This window comes from Schistocerca gregaria, chromosome 3, assembly GCF_023897955.1.
Source record: "Schistocerca gregaria isolate iqSchGreg1 chromosome 3, iqSchGreg1.2, whole genome shotgun sequence".
Lineage (NCBI taxonomy): Eukaryota > Metazoa > Arthropoda > Insecta > Orthoptera > Acrididae > Schistocerca > Schistocerca gregaria.
In genome coordinates this window covers 866,783,160-866,799,166 of record NC_064922.1, presented here as the reverse complement: position 1 = coordinate 866,799,166, position 16,007 = coordinate 866,783,160, and the positions used below count along the sequence as shown (strand labels likewise).

The 16,007-nt window shown below is 37.3% G+C and overlaps 1 protein-coding gene across 9 annotated transcripts in view; it reads right to left on the bottom strand.

Moving 5' to 3' along the window:
• LOC126354889 (general transcriptional corepressor trfA-like) overlaps positions 1-16,007 on the bottom strand; it is a 104,450-nt gene that overhangs the window by 76,719 nt on the left and 11,724 nt on the right. For 5 of the 9 annotated variants that reach the window (XM_050004941.1, XM_050004943.1, XM_050004939.1 and 2 more), the window contains exon 1: positions 9,304-9,408. Coding sequence is in view for 3 of the 9 variants with exons in the window: in XM_050004935.1 (XP_049860892.1) it covers positions 10,142-10,219 (78 nt within the window). In the remaining 6 variants the exon portion in view is untranslated. Of the gene's footprint in view, positions 1-9,303; positions 9,409-10,141; positions 10,282-10,562; positions 10,710-16,007 lie in introns of those variants that run through there. The other 4 variants (XM_050004936.1, XM_050004937.1, XM_050004935.1 and 1 more) reach the window with 3 other exon arrangements.

Sequence of the window (16,007 nt, the reverse complement as noted above, 5' to 3'; positions counted from 1 at the left end):
TCTTGAGTACTGCTGGAGTATTTGGGATCACCACCAGCTCGGATTAAAGGAAGGCATCCAAGCAATTTAGAGGCGGGCTGCCAGATTTGTTACTGACAGTTTTGAACAACAAATGTTACGAAGATACTCTGGGAACTCAAATGGGAAAACCTGTAGCGAAGGCAACATTCTTTTCGATGAACACTATTGAGAAAATTTAGAGTACCAGTGTTTGAATCTGACTGCAGAACAATTCTACTGCTGCTGACACACATTTCGTGTAAGGATCACAAAGAGTGTTGCTTTTTTTAACTTTGTTGGAGCAAAAGGTTTTAGGTTATATTCAGATTCATAAGGGCCCAAATAAAGTAGGGTGCATACAGAGGCAGGCAGTCAGTCTTTTCCCTCGCTCTATTTCCAACTGGAACAGGAAAGGACATGACTAGCAGAGGTACAAGGCACCCTCCGTCATGCACCGTACAGTGGCTTGTATGAATGTATTTTCTAATTCCCACATACATGAGAAGAGGTTACATTCTCCTCAGACCTCTGAACTAAAAAGCCTACAGAAGGCATGAAATATATTCTATGATAACTTGGGTCACAACTTTCTATACTCACATCAAAGGCAGAATTTGAGCTACTATTGAAAATGTGAAAGCCATGTATAATATTTTGTACGAAGAGTTTGTGAAGGTCAGAAAACCCTGACAAAATTGCTCAGCAGCTCGCTCTAGCTATTCTCAATGAAGTTCAACTAATGATTTTGGATTTATAGCACAAGCTACAATTTAATTCTGATGTTATGGCAAATATCTTGCAATTTTTGGAATTACATTGTTTTTCCTCTCTCTCCATAAAGCACATTCTGTCCAAACAGCCTCTTCCATGAAAAACTTTACTTTGCAAGACACTGAAGTAACAATATTGTTCTATGTTTGTACCTTACTTGTCATATTCACATTAATTCAACAGATAATGAATTTTAGCTTCCCTTAAACACATAACATATTCTTAATTTACACACAACATAAAACAGATCCTGAAAGGAGAAGTAACAAAATCAACAAAAATCTTTATAGTTTTGAAAACAGTTCCGAGGAGAAAGAAAGCCAGTTCCTACATGGAAAATCCTTTTACACGATGCAGTAAAAAGAATAACTACAACACTAATAACTTGAAATTCATGAATAATTTATAAAACAGAAACAACTGAATTAGAGATAGCTGCTCTGTTGGAGAGAGAACACTGCAATTACTTCAGCAGTCATACGTCAAGGATGTCATCAGACCTGGTATGGGACACTGGCATGACAGTGAAGTGTTACCACATTAGCAAGGATGTATCATGGGTACCAAATTCATGGGCAGCCGTCAAAAACAATCAACTGCCATGTCTGGTAATTTTAACTTTATCTAGATGGGCCCTAGCACAACAAAAATTATACAGTAACTCAGGTAATGTACCCACTAACACTAGTGTAAATTTGAAATTTCAAATATTTCTGACCTTTGGTTTTTGAGTTTTGAGGATTTAAAAATAAAAAACCGTCTCTTTTTGATCAATCAATTATTGTTTTAAAATGCTGTAGCTCAAAAATTATACAACCTAGAGAGCTCAAACTTGTGCCATTGTTTTCCTCTACAAATTACCTCCAATTTGTTATGTAACATGACTATGCAACCTAAATCTGAAAATTTTAAACTATTCCAAAAAAACATTTTTTGAAATTTCCAAAATACGTATCCTCAGATTTTTTTTTATAAAAATTGTATGTTTTGTCCAGTCTAACTGACTACATGCATGCAAAAATTCAAGATGGGATCTCAATGGGTTCTTGTATAAAATAATATTTTACTACCACTATACACACTAGTGAGGTGAAAAGCAGACTATTTCTAGGCTATGAATACCAAGGCACAAAATGGCTAAGCAGGCATGGCTAAAGGACAAATGTAATGATGTAGAGGCTTATCTCACTAGGGGAAGATAGATACTGCCTACAGGAAAATTAAAGAGACCTTTGGAGAAATGATAACCACCTGCATGAATATCAAGAGCTCAGATGGAAACCCAGTTCTAAGCAAAGAAGGGAAAGCAGAAAGGTGGAAGGAGTATATAGAGGGTCTATACAAGGGCGATGTACTTCAGGACAATATTATGGAAATGGAAGAGGATGTAGATGAAGATGAAATGGGAGATAAGATACTGCGTGAAGAGTTTGACAGAGCACTGAAAGACCTGAGTCGAAACAAGGCCCCGGGAGTAGACAACATTCCATTGGAACTACTGACGGCCTTGGGAGAGCCAGTCCTGACAAAACTCTACCATCTGGTGAGCAAGATGTATGAGACAGGCGAAATATTCTCAGATTTCAAGAAGAATATAATAATTCCAATGCCAAAGAAAGCAGGTGTTGAGAGATGTGAAAATTACAGAACTATCAGTTTAATAAGCCACAGCTGCAAAATACTAACACGAATTCTTTACAGACGAATGGAAAAACTGGTAGAAGCCGACCTCGGGGAAGATCAGTTTGGATTCCCTAGAAATGTTGGAACACGTGAGGCAATACTGACCCTACGAATTATCTTAGAAAATAGATTAAGGAAAGGCAAACCTACATTTCTATCATTTGTAGACATAGAGAAAGCTTTTGACAATGTTGACTGGAGTACTCTCTTTCACATTCTGAAGGTGACAGGGTAAAATACAGGGAGCGAAAGGCTATTTACAATTTGTAAAGAAACCAGATGGCATTTGTAAGAGTCAAGGGGCAGGAAAGGGAAGCAGTGAGACAGGGTTGTAGCCTCTCACCGATGTTACTCAATCTGTATATTGAGCAAGCAGTAAAGGAAAAAAAAGAAAAATTCGGAGTAGGTACTAAAATCCATGGAGAAGAAATAAAAACTTTGAGATTCGCCGATGACATTGTAATTCTGTCAGAGACAGCAAAGGACTTGGAAGAGCAGTTGAACGGAATGGACAGTGTCTTGAAAGGAGGGTATAAGATGAACATCAACAAAAGCAAAACGAGGATAATGGAATGTAGTTGAATTAAGTCAGGTGATGCTGAGGGAATTAGATTAGGAAATGAGACACTTAAAGTAGTATAGGAGTTTTGCTATTTGGGGAACAAAATAACTGATGGTGGAAGTAGAGAGGATATAAAATGTAGACTGGCAATGGCAAGGAAAGCATTTCTGAAGAAGAGAAATTTGTTAACATCGAGTATAGGTTTAAGTGTCAGGAAGCCATTTCTGAAAGTATTTGTGTGGAGTGTAGCCATGTATGGAAGTGAAAACATGGACGATAAATAGTTTGGACAAGAAGAGAATAGAAGCTTTCGAAATGTGGTGCTACAGAAGTATGCTGAAGATTAGATGGGTGGATCACATAACTAATGAGGAGGTATTTAACAGAATTGGGGAGAAGAGGAGTTCGTGGCAAAACTTGACTAGAAGAAGGGACATGTTCTGAGGCATCAAGGGATCACCAATTTAGTATTAGAGAGCAGTGAGGAGGGTAAACATCATAGAGGGAGACCTAGAGATGAATACACTAAGCAGCTTCAGAAGGATGTAGGCTGCAATAGGAACTGGGAGATGATGAAGCTTGCACAGGATAGAGTAGCATGGAGAGCTGCCTCAAACCAGTCTAAGGACTGAAGACTACCACTATATAATCCTAACAAACTTAAATTATTATGTTAGTCTTTTATGCAACTTTACCCTCTTATTGTCCGTTAATTCATTAAATGATACTTTATTGTGAGAATGAAACACAAAAAATTATAACTTAAGAGTCTTATGATTTTATACGACATTCACTTTTTTTTATAAAAATGTGAGATTTTCATATAGGGACAAGGCTCTAGTTTTGGCCACTACCCCACTTATGGCCACCTTGATCTAACGGGTGCAATTTTAAGCTCCTTTGGAATACCAGCCAGTCCTACCATAGATTATAATGAGCAATATGAAATGTGCTATTCAATTGTCTATAGAAAAATTTCTTTGTTTGGTCTTGTTTGGAGTAGCCATTTAATGAAAAGATCTGGGTTGCAGATGTTGAGTTTTGTAGTGTTTTTCTTTAAGCAACACACAATCTGTTTTTGTATTCTACATGTTGTACAAAGCATCAGAAGAAACTTAATTCATTGAGAGGTAAGACTATGTATTATATTTTCATTTCCTACAAGTTAAACATGATAAAACCTAAAAACATGTCATTAATATGGCCGTAAGTAGGGCCTCGACCCTACATTAAATGTGTATGAAATAATCATAGCAAAAAAACTGATGTGCTCTATATTGTACTGTGTTTTAGTGTTCAGTTGTCCAAGTGATCTAGTATAGAGCGGTGTAGTCTTAGTGTACGCCATGTCGTGTATGTGATAATATATCAAACATCATAAAACATGATTATTTACTATATTTATTTTTTCTAGAATTTTCCAAATAATAGAAATGTAGTTATGTAAGTTGTGTGTGTGTGTTTAAATAAACACACACTTTTTGATAGTAGAATTTGTTAACTTACAGAAATGGCATCTCAGAAGAATTGGGTGATTATTGCTGCTAAATGTTGTAACCCTTTTAAAGAAGAACAACATAAGAAAGACCATCAACAATCACTAAGAAATGTAACAGACTGGATGTGCTCTCTAGACTTAGGAATCATTAGTGGCATGAAAATATGTGATGTATGTAGGAAAAAGGTTAGTGACAGACATGAAACAGAAGAAGTAGTTTTACCTTGCAGTAGCGAAAATGTAAACCATTCTTTTATTGATCCTCAATCTTCTGTAGACTATTTGAACAAGTCACTGGAACTCATTGGCGAGTCACCACTAAAGAAGAAAATGTTTGCTGTGCCTATCTATACAAAGAAAAAACTCTATAAAATATAGTCTATCTTGGAAAAGAACTTACTACCAGAATAGAACCCTGAAGAATCTGAGATTATTCAACAGTTAAAAGAAAAGTCTGCTCAAACAACAAAAAGAAGTGAAAATATGACAATTTTGACTATCCTACCTATGAGTTGGAGCTGTCAGAAAATAGAAGAAGAATTTGGAGTGACAAACTACATGGCTCGTGAAGTAAAACTGTTAGTAAAAGCAAAAGTAATTTTCTCAAATCCTAATCCTAAACCGGGAAGAACTCTAAATGAGAATATTGCTGACTGTTAAAGACTTCTACAATCCTGACAACGTTAGTAGAATAATGCCGGGGAAAAAAGATCATGTGACCATAAGAAATAAAGATGTAAAGATCCAGGTTCAAAAGGGGCTACTGTTGGCAAATTTGCAAGAAATATACCAATTATTTAAGGAAAAGATCCCCGCAAACAAAATTGGGTGTGTGTGTGTGTGTGTGTGTGTGTGTGTGAGAGAGAGAGAGAGAGAGAGAGAGAGAGAGAGAGAGAGAGAGAGAGAGAGAGAATGGTCTAAGATGCAAAATTTTGTTTTGGATGGAGATAAAACTGTTCTGAAATCTTATCATTCCTGTCCAGTCAAGAGGATGTGCAATCCACCATCGCAACAATGTTTTATGGATATTTGTAAAGAATGTCCTGGTGTCTCTAGACTTAAAGATCTATTGAATGCAAAGGTCACTGACGATATGATTGATGAAGTTACCTACAAAAAGTGGGTAACTGTAGATAGGTGTTTGATGGAAACTGTAGTAAATAGTACTGATGACTTTACAGGTGAGTTTTTGGACACTCTAATGAAGGTAAAAACTCATTCATTTATAGCTAGTCAGCAGAAAGAATACCTACAGCGAAATCAAGGACAATTTAACTGAAGACCATGAAGTAACCAACTGCGATTTTGCAGAAAACTACACTTTAGTACTACAAGATTAAATACAATCATTCCACAGGACTACCACCCAAGCTACACTGCATCCTTTGATCATAATTACAAATGGGCGGGAAAACTAAAACATCTTCAGTATGTCTTCATACCAGATTGCCTGAAACATAATACAGTCACTTTCTCTGTACCCCAGAAAAAACTGCTAGGAATCATTAAGCAAAACTTGCCCTTTGCACTTAAAAAGATCACTTACTTTTCTGATGGCAGCACTGCACAATATAAAAACAACAAAAACTTCCTTAATTTGTGTTTACATAAAACTGATTTTGAATTTGAGGCAGAATGGGAGTTCTTTGCAACATCCCATGGCAAGAGTGCATGCGATGGCCTTGGTGGAACTGTTAAGCGGCTAGCTGCTAAAGCCAGCTTACAAAGGCCATATGACCAACAAATCTTAACGCCCAAATCACTTTATGTATTTGCCATGGAAAACATAAAAAACACTGACTGAATATTGCACAACAGAAGACTATGAACTGACCAAAGAATACTTACTTCCTCAGTTTAGTGAATCAAAAGCGATTGTGGGAACACAAAGTTTCACTCATACAAACACTGCACAAACAGTCAAATTACTGTCATGTCTTATCATTTTAGTCTGGATGAGTCTCTTGAATATGTGACAACACTGAACCAAATAAAACCGTCACATATGGAAAATATTGTTGCTGGTTTTGTGACAGTAGCATGTTGTGACTCTTTGTGGCCACAATGCATTGAAGAAAAATACAATGACATGTACCGAATACATTTTTTTTACACCCAAAGGGTCCAGCCCAGTCTTTTTACTATCCATAACCAAGAGATATATTAGATGTCCCAGGAAACACTATTTTACAAACAGCAAATCCAATAACAGCTACAGGAAGAACCTACACTTAAAGTGCTAAAGAAATGAAGTTGTCTTCTCTTGCTTTGGAAAACCAGCATGTTTAAATTATGTTACACCTATCCTCACTAAACACTAAGTTGTATAAATACCATGTGTATTAACTTTCTAAATACCAATTAGTATTAGAAATACAGTTCTATCCATGCAAATATCAACAAGTTAATCTTTTTCCCAAGTGAATTTACTTATGTGCCAATTTCTAATACAAGGAACTTGTAAATGATTACAAGTAACACTGGAAAACCAAGAAAAAGATAATCTCTGCCTTTTACAACTAAGGATGAAGGTGAGTGGCTTTATTCAAAATGTTAACCTGTAGCACGTATATCACCAATTAAAATATGTTCACTTCCTTCTGAGGCATTGTCAAAAGAATCAAACATTAAATTAAAACAACACTATATAATTTAATGAATTAACAAACAACAAGAGGGTAATGTTGGGAAAAAGGCTAATATAATAATTTAAGTTTGTTAGAATTACATAGGCCTACCTTAGTATTCACAGCCTGGAAATAGTCTGCTTTTCACTTCACTAGTGTATATTGTGGTAGTAAAATATTATTTTATACAAGAACCCATTGAGATCCCATCTTGAAACTGTGCATGCATGTAGTCAGTCAGACTGGACAACATACATAATTTTTATAAAAAATCCGAGAGTACATATTTTGGAAATTCGAAATTTTTTTTTTTTGGAATAGTTTAAAATTTTCAGATTTAGGTAGCATAGTCATGTTACATATCAAATGGAAGGTAATTTTTAGAGGAAAACAATGGCGCAAGTTTGAGCTCTTTAGTTTGTATAGTTTTTGAGCTACAGCATTTTAAAACAATCATCGATTGATCAAAAACAGACTGTTTTTTATTTTTAAACTGTTGAAACTCAAAAACAGAAGGTCAGAAAAATTTGAAATTTCAATTTTACACTAGTGTTAGCGGGTACATTACCTGGAAAAATCATCCAAATCTGAGGGGTCATGGTTCAATCATGTAGTACAATTGGTTGATTTGACATGGAATGACCCAGTAGCCATTACCACCCAAAATGAAAACCTCACTGTAGAGTGGGTACACAAGGCACTGTCCCAAAAATTTACCTCTGCTGCCATTCAGAGAACAGGAAATAGACCGTAATAGGTCCAGCAATGCTGCCAATGAGCATTCAAAGGGAGGAAAAATGTGCTCAGATTGACGAAAAGAACAGGAGATAATACACCTGCCAGCAGGGCATCACTTGAACTTCACATATTTATGTGCCTGTCGGGTGAGGGTGGGGGGAATTTCTTTAAATGGAACAAAATGTGCCTCTCATTTACTTATGTTATTATCTCCTGGAAAAAAAAAAGAAAGTACCACCCTGTCAGTCGAAAATTGTGTTTGATTGTTTTGTGGATCCCATCATTTGCATGAGGGCGCTTATGTTCCTCCCCCCAAGTCATCTGAAATTAAAATAGATAACATCCGGGATGATACTGAGCAAGATTTGTACACCTGATATGAATATCCAACAAATCACTGTAACCTGTAGGCAGTGGTTCAGCTGTCATGAATGAGGATTGCTACCCAATACTTCAACATCTCATGGAGTCCCAAGTTTCAACACATTACACCACAGATAACAGGGCATAAGAGATGCTTACATGTTATGAGGTAGGTCTCTAATTCAGCTGCAGTGTACACTGGATGTGTAACAAATTTATGAGCCTAGTTATTTCATTCCAAAACATAAAATTGTTACTTTAATTACAGGAGATGAGAGGCACTACTTATCAAAGTGTAAAAAAGAACAGAAATGTGCACCACACACACACACACACACACACACACACACACACACACACACACACACACACACACAGAGAGAGAGAGAGAGAGAGAGAGAGAGAGAGAGAGAGAGAGAGAGAGAGAGAGAGAGAGAGAGAGTATCTAATCCTAACAATTATTAAATTTATGAATAAAACAATGAGCGTATGAGTTAATCACAATCACCACTAAAAGAAGAATCTTTTGAGTACTCCTAACTAATCAATATCTAACACTATTAATATCACCATTGCCAAAGTTAATTCTAGATGCTAAACTTGGAACACGGATTTTCACCTACAACACATAACTGTTCTCATATATGAGTACAATACTCACTAGCATTGCTGATTTTAGAAGTTGGGCAGTAACTCACAGTTCCTGTGAAAAATTATTCTATTTGCCTTATTAGAACCTACTTCAATGCCAGATTGTGAAAATGAACGTAAGTGAAAAACTGGGTCAACCACCTACACACGAAAGGTTTATTTTATTTCTACAGAAGGGAAAAGGGGCACGACAAGCAGTAGCATCAGATAACCTACTTTTTAGTTTGGTAACGGTAAAATGGAGAAAAGAAACCAACCACCATGCAAGTGCATGCACTTCGTAATCATGCTTGTAAGTCTACTCGATTAATTAGCCTGGAAGTGGTTTCAACTAAATTGTGAAATACCGGTATTGTATGCAGTAATTAAACATTAGCGAGCTCCTGTTAAGATTTTACAATCACACTTACGTTCAGATATGTTTTGAAAAACTGATTGATGGCCAAGTTTGAAAGGCAGTTTTACAGATGTGACGCTGCTGAAACTTCAGTCTCCCACTTTCACCTCATGTGTACCTCCTGCAATGCATGGACAAATACTAAATTTGCTTAATGTACAAAGTAACTGACACACAGTAGTGGTTATTACCCACACTACAATGACTATCAACCTCCCTGAACAAAGCATTAAACAACATCTAAGGCTTCTTTTCTGTGCAGTCAAACATACTCTCAAACACTTAAAAGTGACATAGGAACCTTACATATTTCTGTACAGCCTGTGTCTCCAAATAAAATCAAAACAAAAATTATAATCAATGTAACAGGGCACACATCGAACCTGTAGCTACATAGCGCATTTTTTGTACTATATTTAAGTAGTTTCTAACCCTCAGTACAAGCAAGAACTGTACCTATCAGTAGCATAAACAATTATTTATGACAAATACACCACTTTAATTTTGACTATGGTGCCCATTATAATCAACTCAAACATTGACACCAAAATAAGGAAAGTGTGAGCTGAAAATTTTAAACACTAAAGCAAAGTGTACCCATAGCGACAACGTAACAAATACTCACTGGGGTTATGGCTGTAGTCTACTGTACTAAAATATCAGAAGGCCAAACTGAAAGGAATGTCGATAACAACTGAACACGATGGCATTTTTCTCATCTACAGAAAGAGTTAAACAAGACAGCTGAACAATTCTTGTCACTATGGCAAAACATTGACCTCCACTGAAAACGTTTGGAAACAGTCTTGAAGAAACAGAAGACAAGTACCGTGACTAAACATACAACTCACCTGACGTGGATAACGCTCGTAACATCTGCAAAGATGGCAATATATCTTCCCCGATCCATTCCTCTTGACGTCTGTCATCGTGTACAGCCAATATAGTGATGGAGTTACTTCATCTTTTGCATCGGAGAATGCGTAGTCTCCTGCAAAGAAGCAAAACTGTACCACTGGTTTCGGTTTAGTGAAGTGCCATTTAAGCGTTAGGTGCCTTCTCTACAATCCAATCTTATTGCTTTCGAGTGAAAGTATGACGAACGCTCCTAAAATTAACTGTAGGAACGCAACATACAACTGGCACACAAAACGCAAAGTTGCTACCACCCATGACGGCGATATCTTCGTTTGTAAACAACACTAGACCCGCCTCCTCAATTCATTCCCAATGCACGAGCAAAATAATTATCAAAGTTCAGCAACAACTTACACAATTCCAGTGTTTACTGTCACAAACATCTCACATTAACAGAAACGGCAAATAATCCCCTTGGGTGAAACAAGCCTAAATAGGTGAACTGTCACAAAATGGCTTTAGCTTCTCCCACAAAACTTGCGCCGGTTCGACAAGTGATGGCAGCACAAACGCGCAAAAAGAAACATGGCTGCATCAACTTTGTGGGAGACAAATACAACACGATAGTAGCTAAAACAACAAACAACTTATGTTCTGATGAACCACGGGTTCGTTAGCAAAGAAAAATGTGTATCCTATTACTTACTAACTTAGGTAACTTCTGTAAATAAACGCGGGTCGAAATCTGGGTCCAGAGTTAAGGAAACAAGATATATTGTGTGAACATCAAAGTGCAAGTGTGTATGACCTACTATAAACGTATTATGTTTTGATATTTACCTAGGCATCACATTACATCAGAGTGTCCGTATTAGCCCGTAATATATATACTTGGGACAATGCATATATGTTCAAGTAATGCGGAAGCTCATGTACACAAAAAAAATACGAATTCTATTCCGTAACGCTTTCAACGGTTATTACATCGGTGCTTTCATGAACATTTTTGTGTATCTAAAGTCTCGGTGACATGATCAATAGGGTAACAGAAAAATTAATAACTGTTCGATTTATGTTTATAAGGTTACCGTTCGCCCTCTATCCCTCACACAAATATATTTGTCTCATTTCGTAATGTGACCCAACTCACAGACCAACACACACAGCCTACCATCATTGTTGACACACATTTAGCCTTTCGTCACTTTTACTGTAATGATTACTTTGGTCAGCTGTTCCATAGCTCAAATTCGTTTCATACTTTCAAATAGTCATCTTGCACTCCAAACCACTAAAATGTTTCTACTATAAATGTGCATTCTTGTTCATGTTCTATACAATACGTTGTTACTGCTCTTTACATACTACCTGTATCAAGCTTTATGGGAAGCAGATACAGCAAAGACAGTTAGTTACCTTTTCTCCTTTCATCAACAAATCGCTTAGATGCTGATGCTTCCACTGTAAACCTTTCAGTTCCTCCTACTGTTCTATCAAAAATTCAATATGAAGACTCACATGCAAGCTTTCAACTGGTGCATCATAGTTAGTTTCATGTTCTGTGGATGATTTATGCAATAAATCATAATGATGTGGAACACATCATTTTACATTCACATCACAAATTAATTTGTAAATATAGCTACATACTGAACATTCATAAGGTCTTTTATTTTAATATACATTTGTGAGTTAGTAATTCCTACCCCCCACATTTAAAACTACAATAATAGGAACTCTTTTGCAGAACAGGTGGTGTTCTCACGGATAAGCTTTTTCAGCTTGTTTTTCACTCTTCGCTGTCTGTCAGACATTTTATATCAGCAGATTATATATCAAAAATTTTCACGGCAACACTGTGAACCACTTACTGCATTAAGACAACCTTAATGTGAAGTAACATGTGTCATTCTTACTTCTGGTATTGCAAATATTTACATCATAGTTCCTTTTGAACTGCACAGGACAGAGAGAAAAAATATACATGATTAATGTAAAATCTCATATTAAGATGTGAAACAAATACTAACCAAGAGAAAGAGGGGCTGGCCAGTACTTACCTCAGCTCACTACAGCCGGTAGATTCACAAAACAGAACAGAAAATCTACATTCCTAGCTTTCGGAACTTTGTTCCTTCATCAGGGAGGAGAGAGGGGAAAAAGGGAAAGTGGATTCAGTTACTCACTACCCAGGTTATGAAGCAACAGAGAAAGGTAAACAGGGAGGGTGGCAAGGATGGAGGCATGGTTGTCAGAGGGAAGCCAAAGATATTCTACTGTTAAGTTTTGTGCCAGCTTCAAACCAAAGAGGATGCATAAAGAAGTAAAGAGGTATATAGTATAAAGATAAACACAACTATGTAGGATGAAAAGATGCGCGAATGGCTAAAGAGGAGAGGGAAAAGGGAGAAGACTGAGGAGTAAATGGGAGTGAGGTTGGTTAACGTAGTTCAGTCCAGGAGGATGGCGGGATGAAGGATATGTTGGAGTGCAAGTTCCCATCTCCGCAGTTCCGAGGGACTGGTGTTGGGTGGGAGAAGCCAAATGGCACGTACATTGTAGGAGGTTCCTAGGTCCCTAGAATTATGCTAGACGGCATGCTCTGTTACTGAGTAATGGACATCTCCTAGGCGGACAGTTCGTCTGTACCCATTCATGAGCTGGAGTTCCTACCCCCAAACCCTACAATATTCCCAGACCACCTTCTCTACCCAGCGGTTCCTACCCCTGTAACTGACCTTGCTGCAAAACCTGCCCCATGCATCCCCCCTCCCCCTCCCCCACAACCACCTACTCCAGTCCTGCTACTGGTAAAACAAACACAATTCAAGGCAGGGCCACATGTGAAACAACACGTCATTTATCAGCTGACATGCCTGCACTGCACAGCCTTTTACATCAGTATGACAACAACTAAACTGGCTGAGCACATGAATGGGCACAGACGAACTGTCCGCCTAGGAGATGTCCATTACCCAGTAACAGAGCATGCCGTCCAGCATAATTCTAGGGACCTAGGAACCTCCTACAATGTACGTGCCATTTGGCTTCTCCCACCCAACACCAGTCCCTCGGACCTGCGGATATGGGAACTTCAACTCCAACATATCCTTCATTCCGCCATCCCCCTAGACTGAACTACGTTAACCAACCTCACTCCCATTTACTCCTCAGTCCTCTCCTTTTTCCCCTCTCCTCTTTAGCCATTCACGCATCTTTTCATCCTACATAGTTGTGTTTATCTTTATACTATATGCCTCTTTACTTCTTTATGCATCCTCTTTGGTTTGAAGCTGGCACAAAACTTAACAGTAGAATATCTTTGGCTTCCCTCTGACAACCATGCCTCCATCCTTACTACCCTCCCTGTTTACCTTTCCCTGTTGCTTCATAACCTGGGTAGTGAGTAACTGAATCCATTTTCCCTTTTTCCCCTCTCTCCTCCCTGATGAAGGAACAAAGTTCCAAAAGCTAGGAATGTAAATTTTCTGTTCTGTTTTGTGAATCTACCGGCTGTATTGAGCTGAGGTAAGTACTGGCCAGCCCCTCTATCTCTTTGTTAGAATAAATATACAGTGACACAGTAGTCAGAACTTCAAACTCATTGAAGAGAGTTCTACTTTACTAAGATGACACTCAGCGCATTGGCTGATTCAATCATAAAGGCATTCCCCTTTCATGGCCACACTCAACAGTGCTGAGTGTCACCTTAGTTTGCATGTGTAGCACAAGGTGATCATGGATGAGCACCACATATTATTATTACAGCAATTTTTGAGCAATGAAGAAGACTTACTTTCTTAAAGAGAGAGTGACCCCAGAATGTTATTCCATATGACGTAACTGAATGAAAATATACAAAATATGTCAACTTACTAATTTGTCCCTCCCCAAGATTTCCAAATGAGTCTGAACTAAGTTGCTTTTAGATTTCCAAAACGTAACTATTCCAGTTTAAATTCTCATCAATGTGGAAACTGAAGAATTTTGAGTTTTCCACCCCATATAAAATTTATTCACTGTGTGTGACACTTATCATTGGTGCTGTACCCATATATGTGCATAGCTGAATATGTTGCGACTTTTCAAAACTGAGGGTGAGACCATTCACAGAAAACCAGTCAATGATACTTTTAAGAAGAGTTTACTATTTCTTTTATTTATGTATGTATGCTTAGTCTGATTTCAATAGTAGAGCCATCTGAAAAAAGAACTAATTCTGCTTGCTGTCTATCAGACAGAAGAACATTTACTTATTTGAGGAACAATAATGGATCTAAAGACTGAGCCTTGGAGAACTCCATACTTGATTTTTCCCCCGTCAGTATAATGTCCCTGGAATACATTGTTTGGATTGCTAAGTAAAACTTTCTGCATTCTTTTGGTTAGATAGGATATTACCTATTGGTTGGCTATACCATCAATTCCATAAAACTTTAATTTATCTCAGAGAATACTGTGATTCATGGAGTCAAATACCTTTAGATAGGGCACAGAAAATACCCATAGGTGCTATTTTATTATTTAATGCTTTTGAACCTTTGAATGAACAAGGAAATGGCATTCTTAATAAAATAACTCTCATGAAATTGGAACTGTGATTTGCTGAGGATGTTGTCGTTGCTCTGGTGAGATACTATTTTAGAAGACATCACCTTCTCAAAACTTTTATTTTCTTAATTTCAGAGGGAGAAGTTGCTGATACATTCCTATGACTGAATTTTATAAGAGTTTCTTTTCAAAACAGTGCTGTGATTTTTCTCTTGAGCTTTTTGTCCCTATACTTTCTACTATCCATTTAGTGTTCCATGGTTTTGTAAGTGGTTGTTTGATGTCCTTTCTTTTAGCTTTTGCAGAACAATATTTTCAAATAATGATAAAGCTTTATCACTGAATAGATTAAATTTTATGTTAACACTTGGTTCATTATAAATTTCACCCCAAGTTATTTGTTGTAAACTATTCTTAAAAACAATTGTCCTTGAGTCATTAATTATTCTAACTGAATTCCACTGAGGAGTATCCATACTGCAGTGGAGCATCCATACTGCAAGGCAATATCTTATCTATCCTAACTAAATGTGTATCATGATCAGAGAGAGCATTTGTTACTGGGTAAACAGTTATTTTCTCAATTTTCTCTCTTTTCACCGAAGAAAACATTATCAATTCCCACTGTCTTTACCTATCTGTGTTGGTAAGTTAATTACTAAGATCATATTTATTAACAACAGGAAATACATTTATTGAATAAAGTGTATCCCATATTTATAATGTGCAGTTAGAAAAAATATTCTTTCTTCTTCTGTAGTGCTACACTCCAGGACGAACCTTGGCCTTCCCAACAAGCTTCCGCCTTACTTCATGGTCACATGCTACCCTCCTCCAATTTCTGCATCCAAGCTTCAGTAGGTCTTCTTCCACTCCATCCAGCCACCTTGATGGAGGTCGACTTTGCCCTATTTGTCCTCCTGGATTAACAAAGAGAGTCTCCTTTATCACCTCAGACTCCTCCATTCTTGCCACATGACCTGCCCATCTTATCCTTCCTGATCATTTGATTTTTGTTACAGGAGCAAAAGCATATATAGTGTACAATTCTGCATTGTGCCTTTTCTTCCACTGTTCTCTGTCATACACCGGGCCAATTATTCTTCTCAAAACTTTCCTCTCAAATCCGTCAAACAGCCTTGAATCAGTTTCTGTCAAGGGCCATGTTTCTGAAGCATAAATGAGAAATGGTCTAACAAGGCTTTTATAAATAGCGAATTTTGTTGGCAGCTGAGGAGTCTTTACGGAATAAATTACTCAAAGCGAAATAAATGTTTTATTTGCTGATATCAGCCTAATCTTAATTTC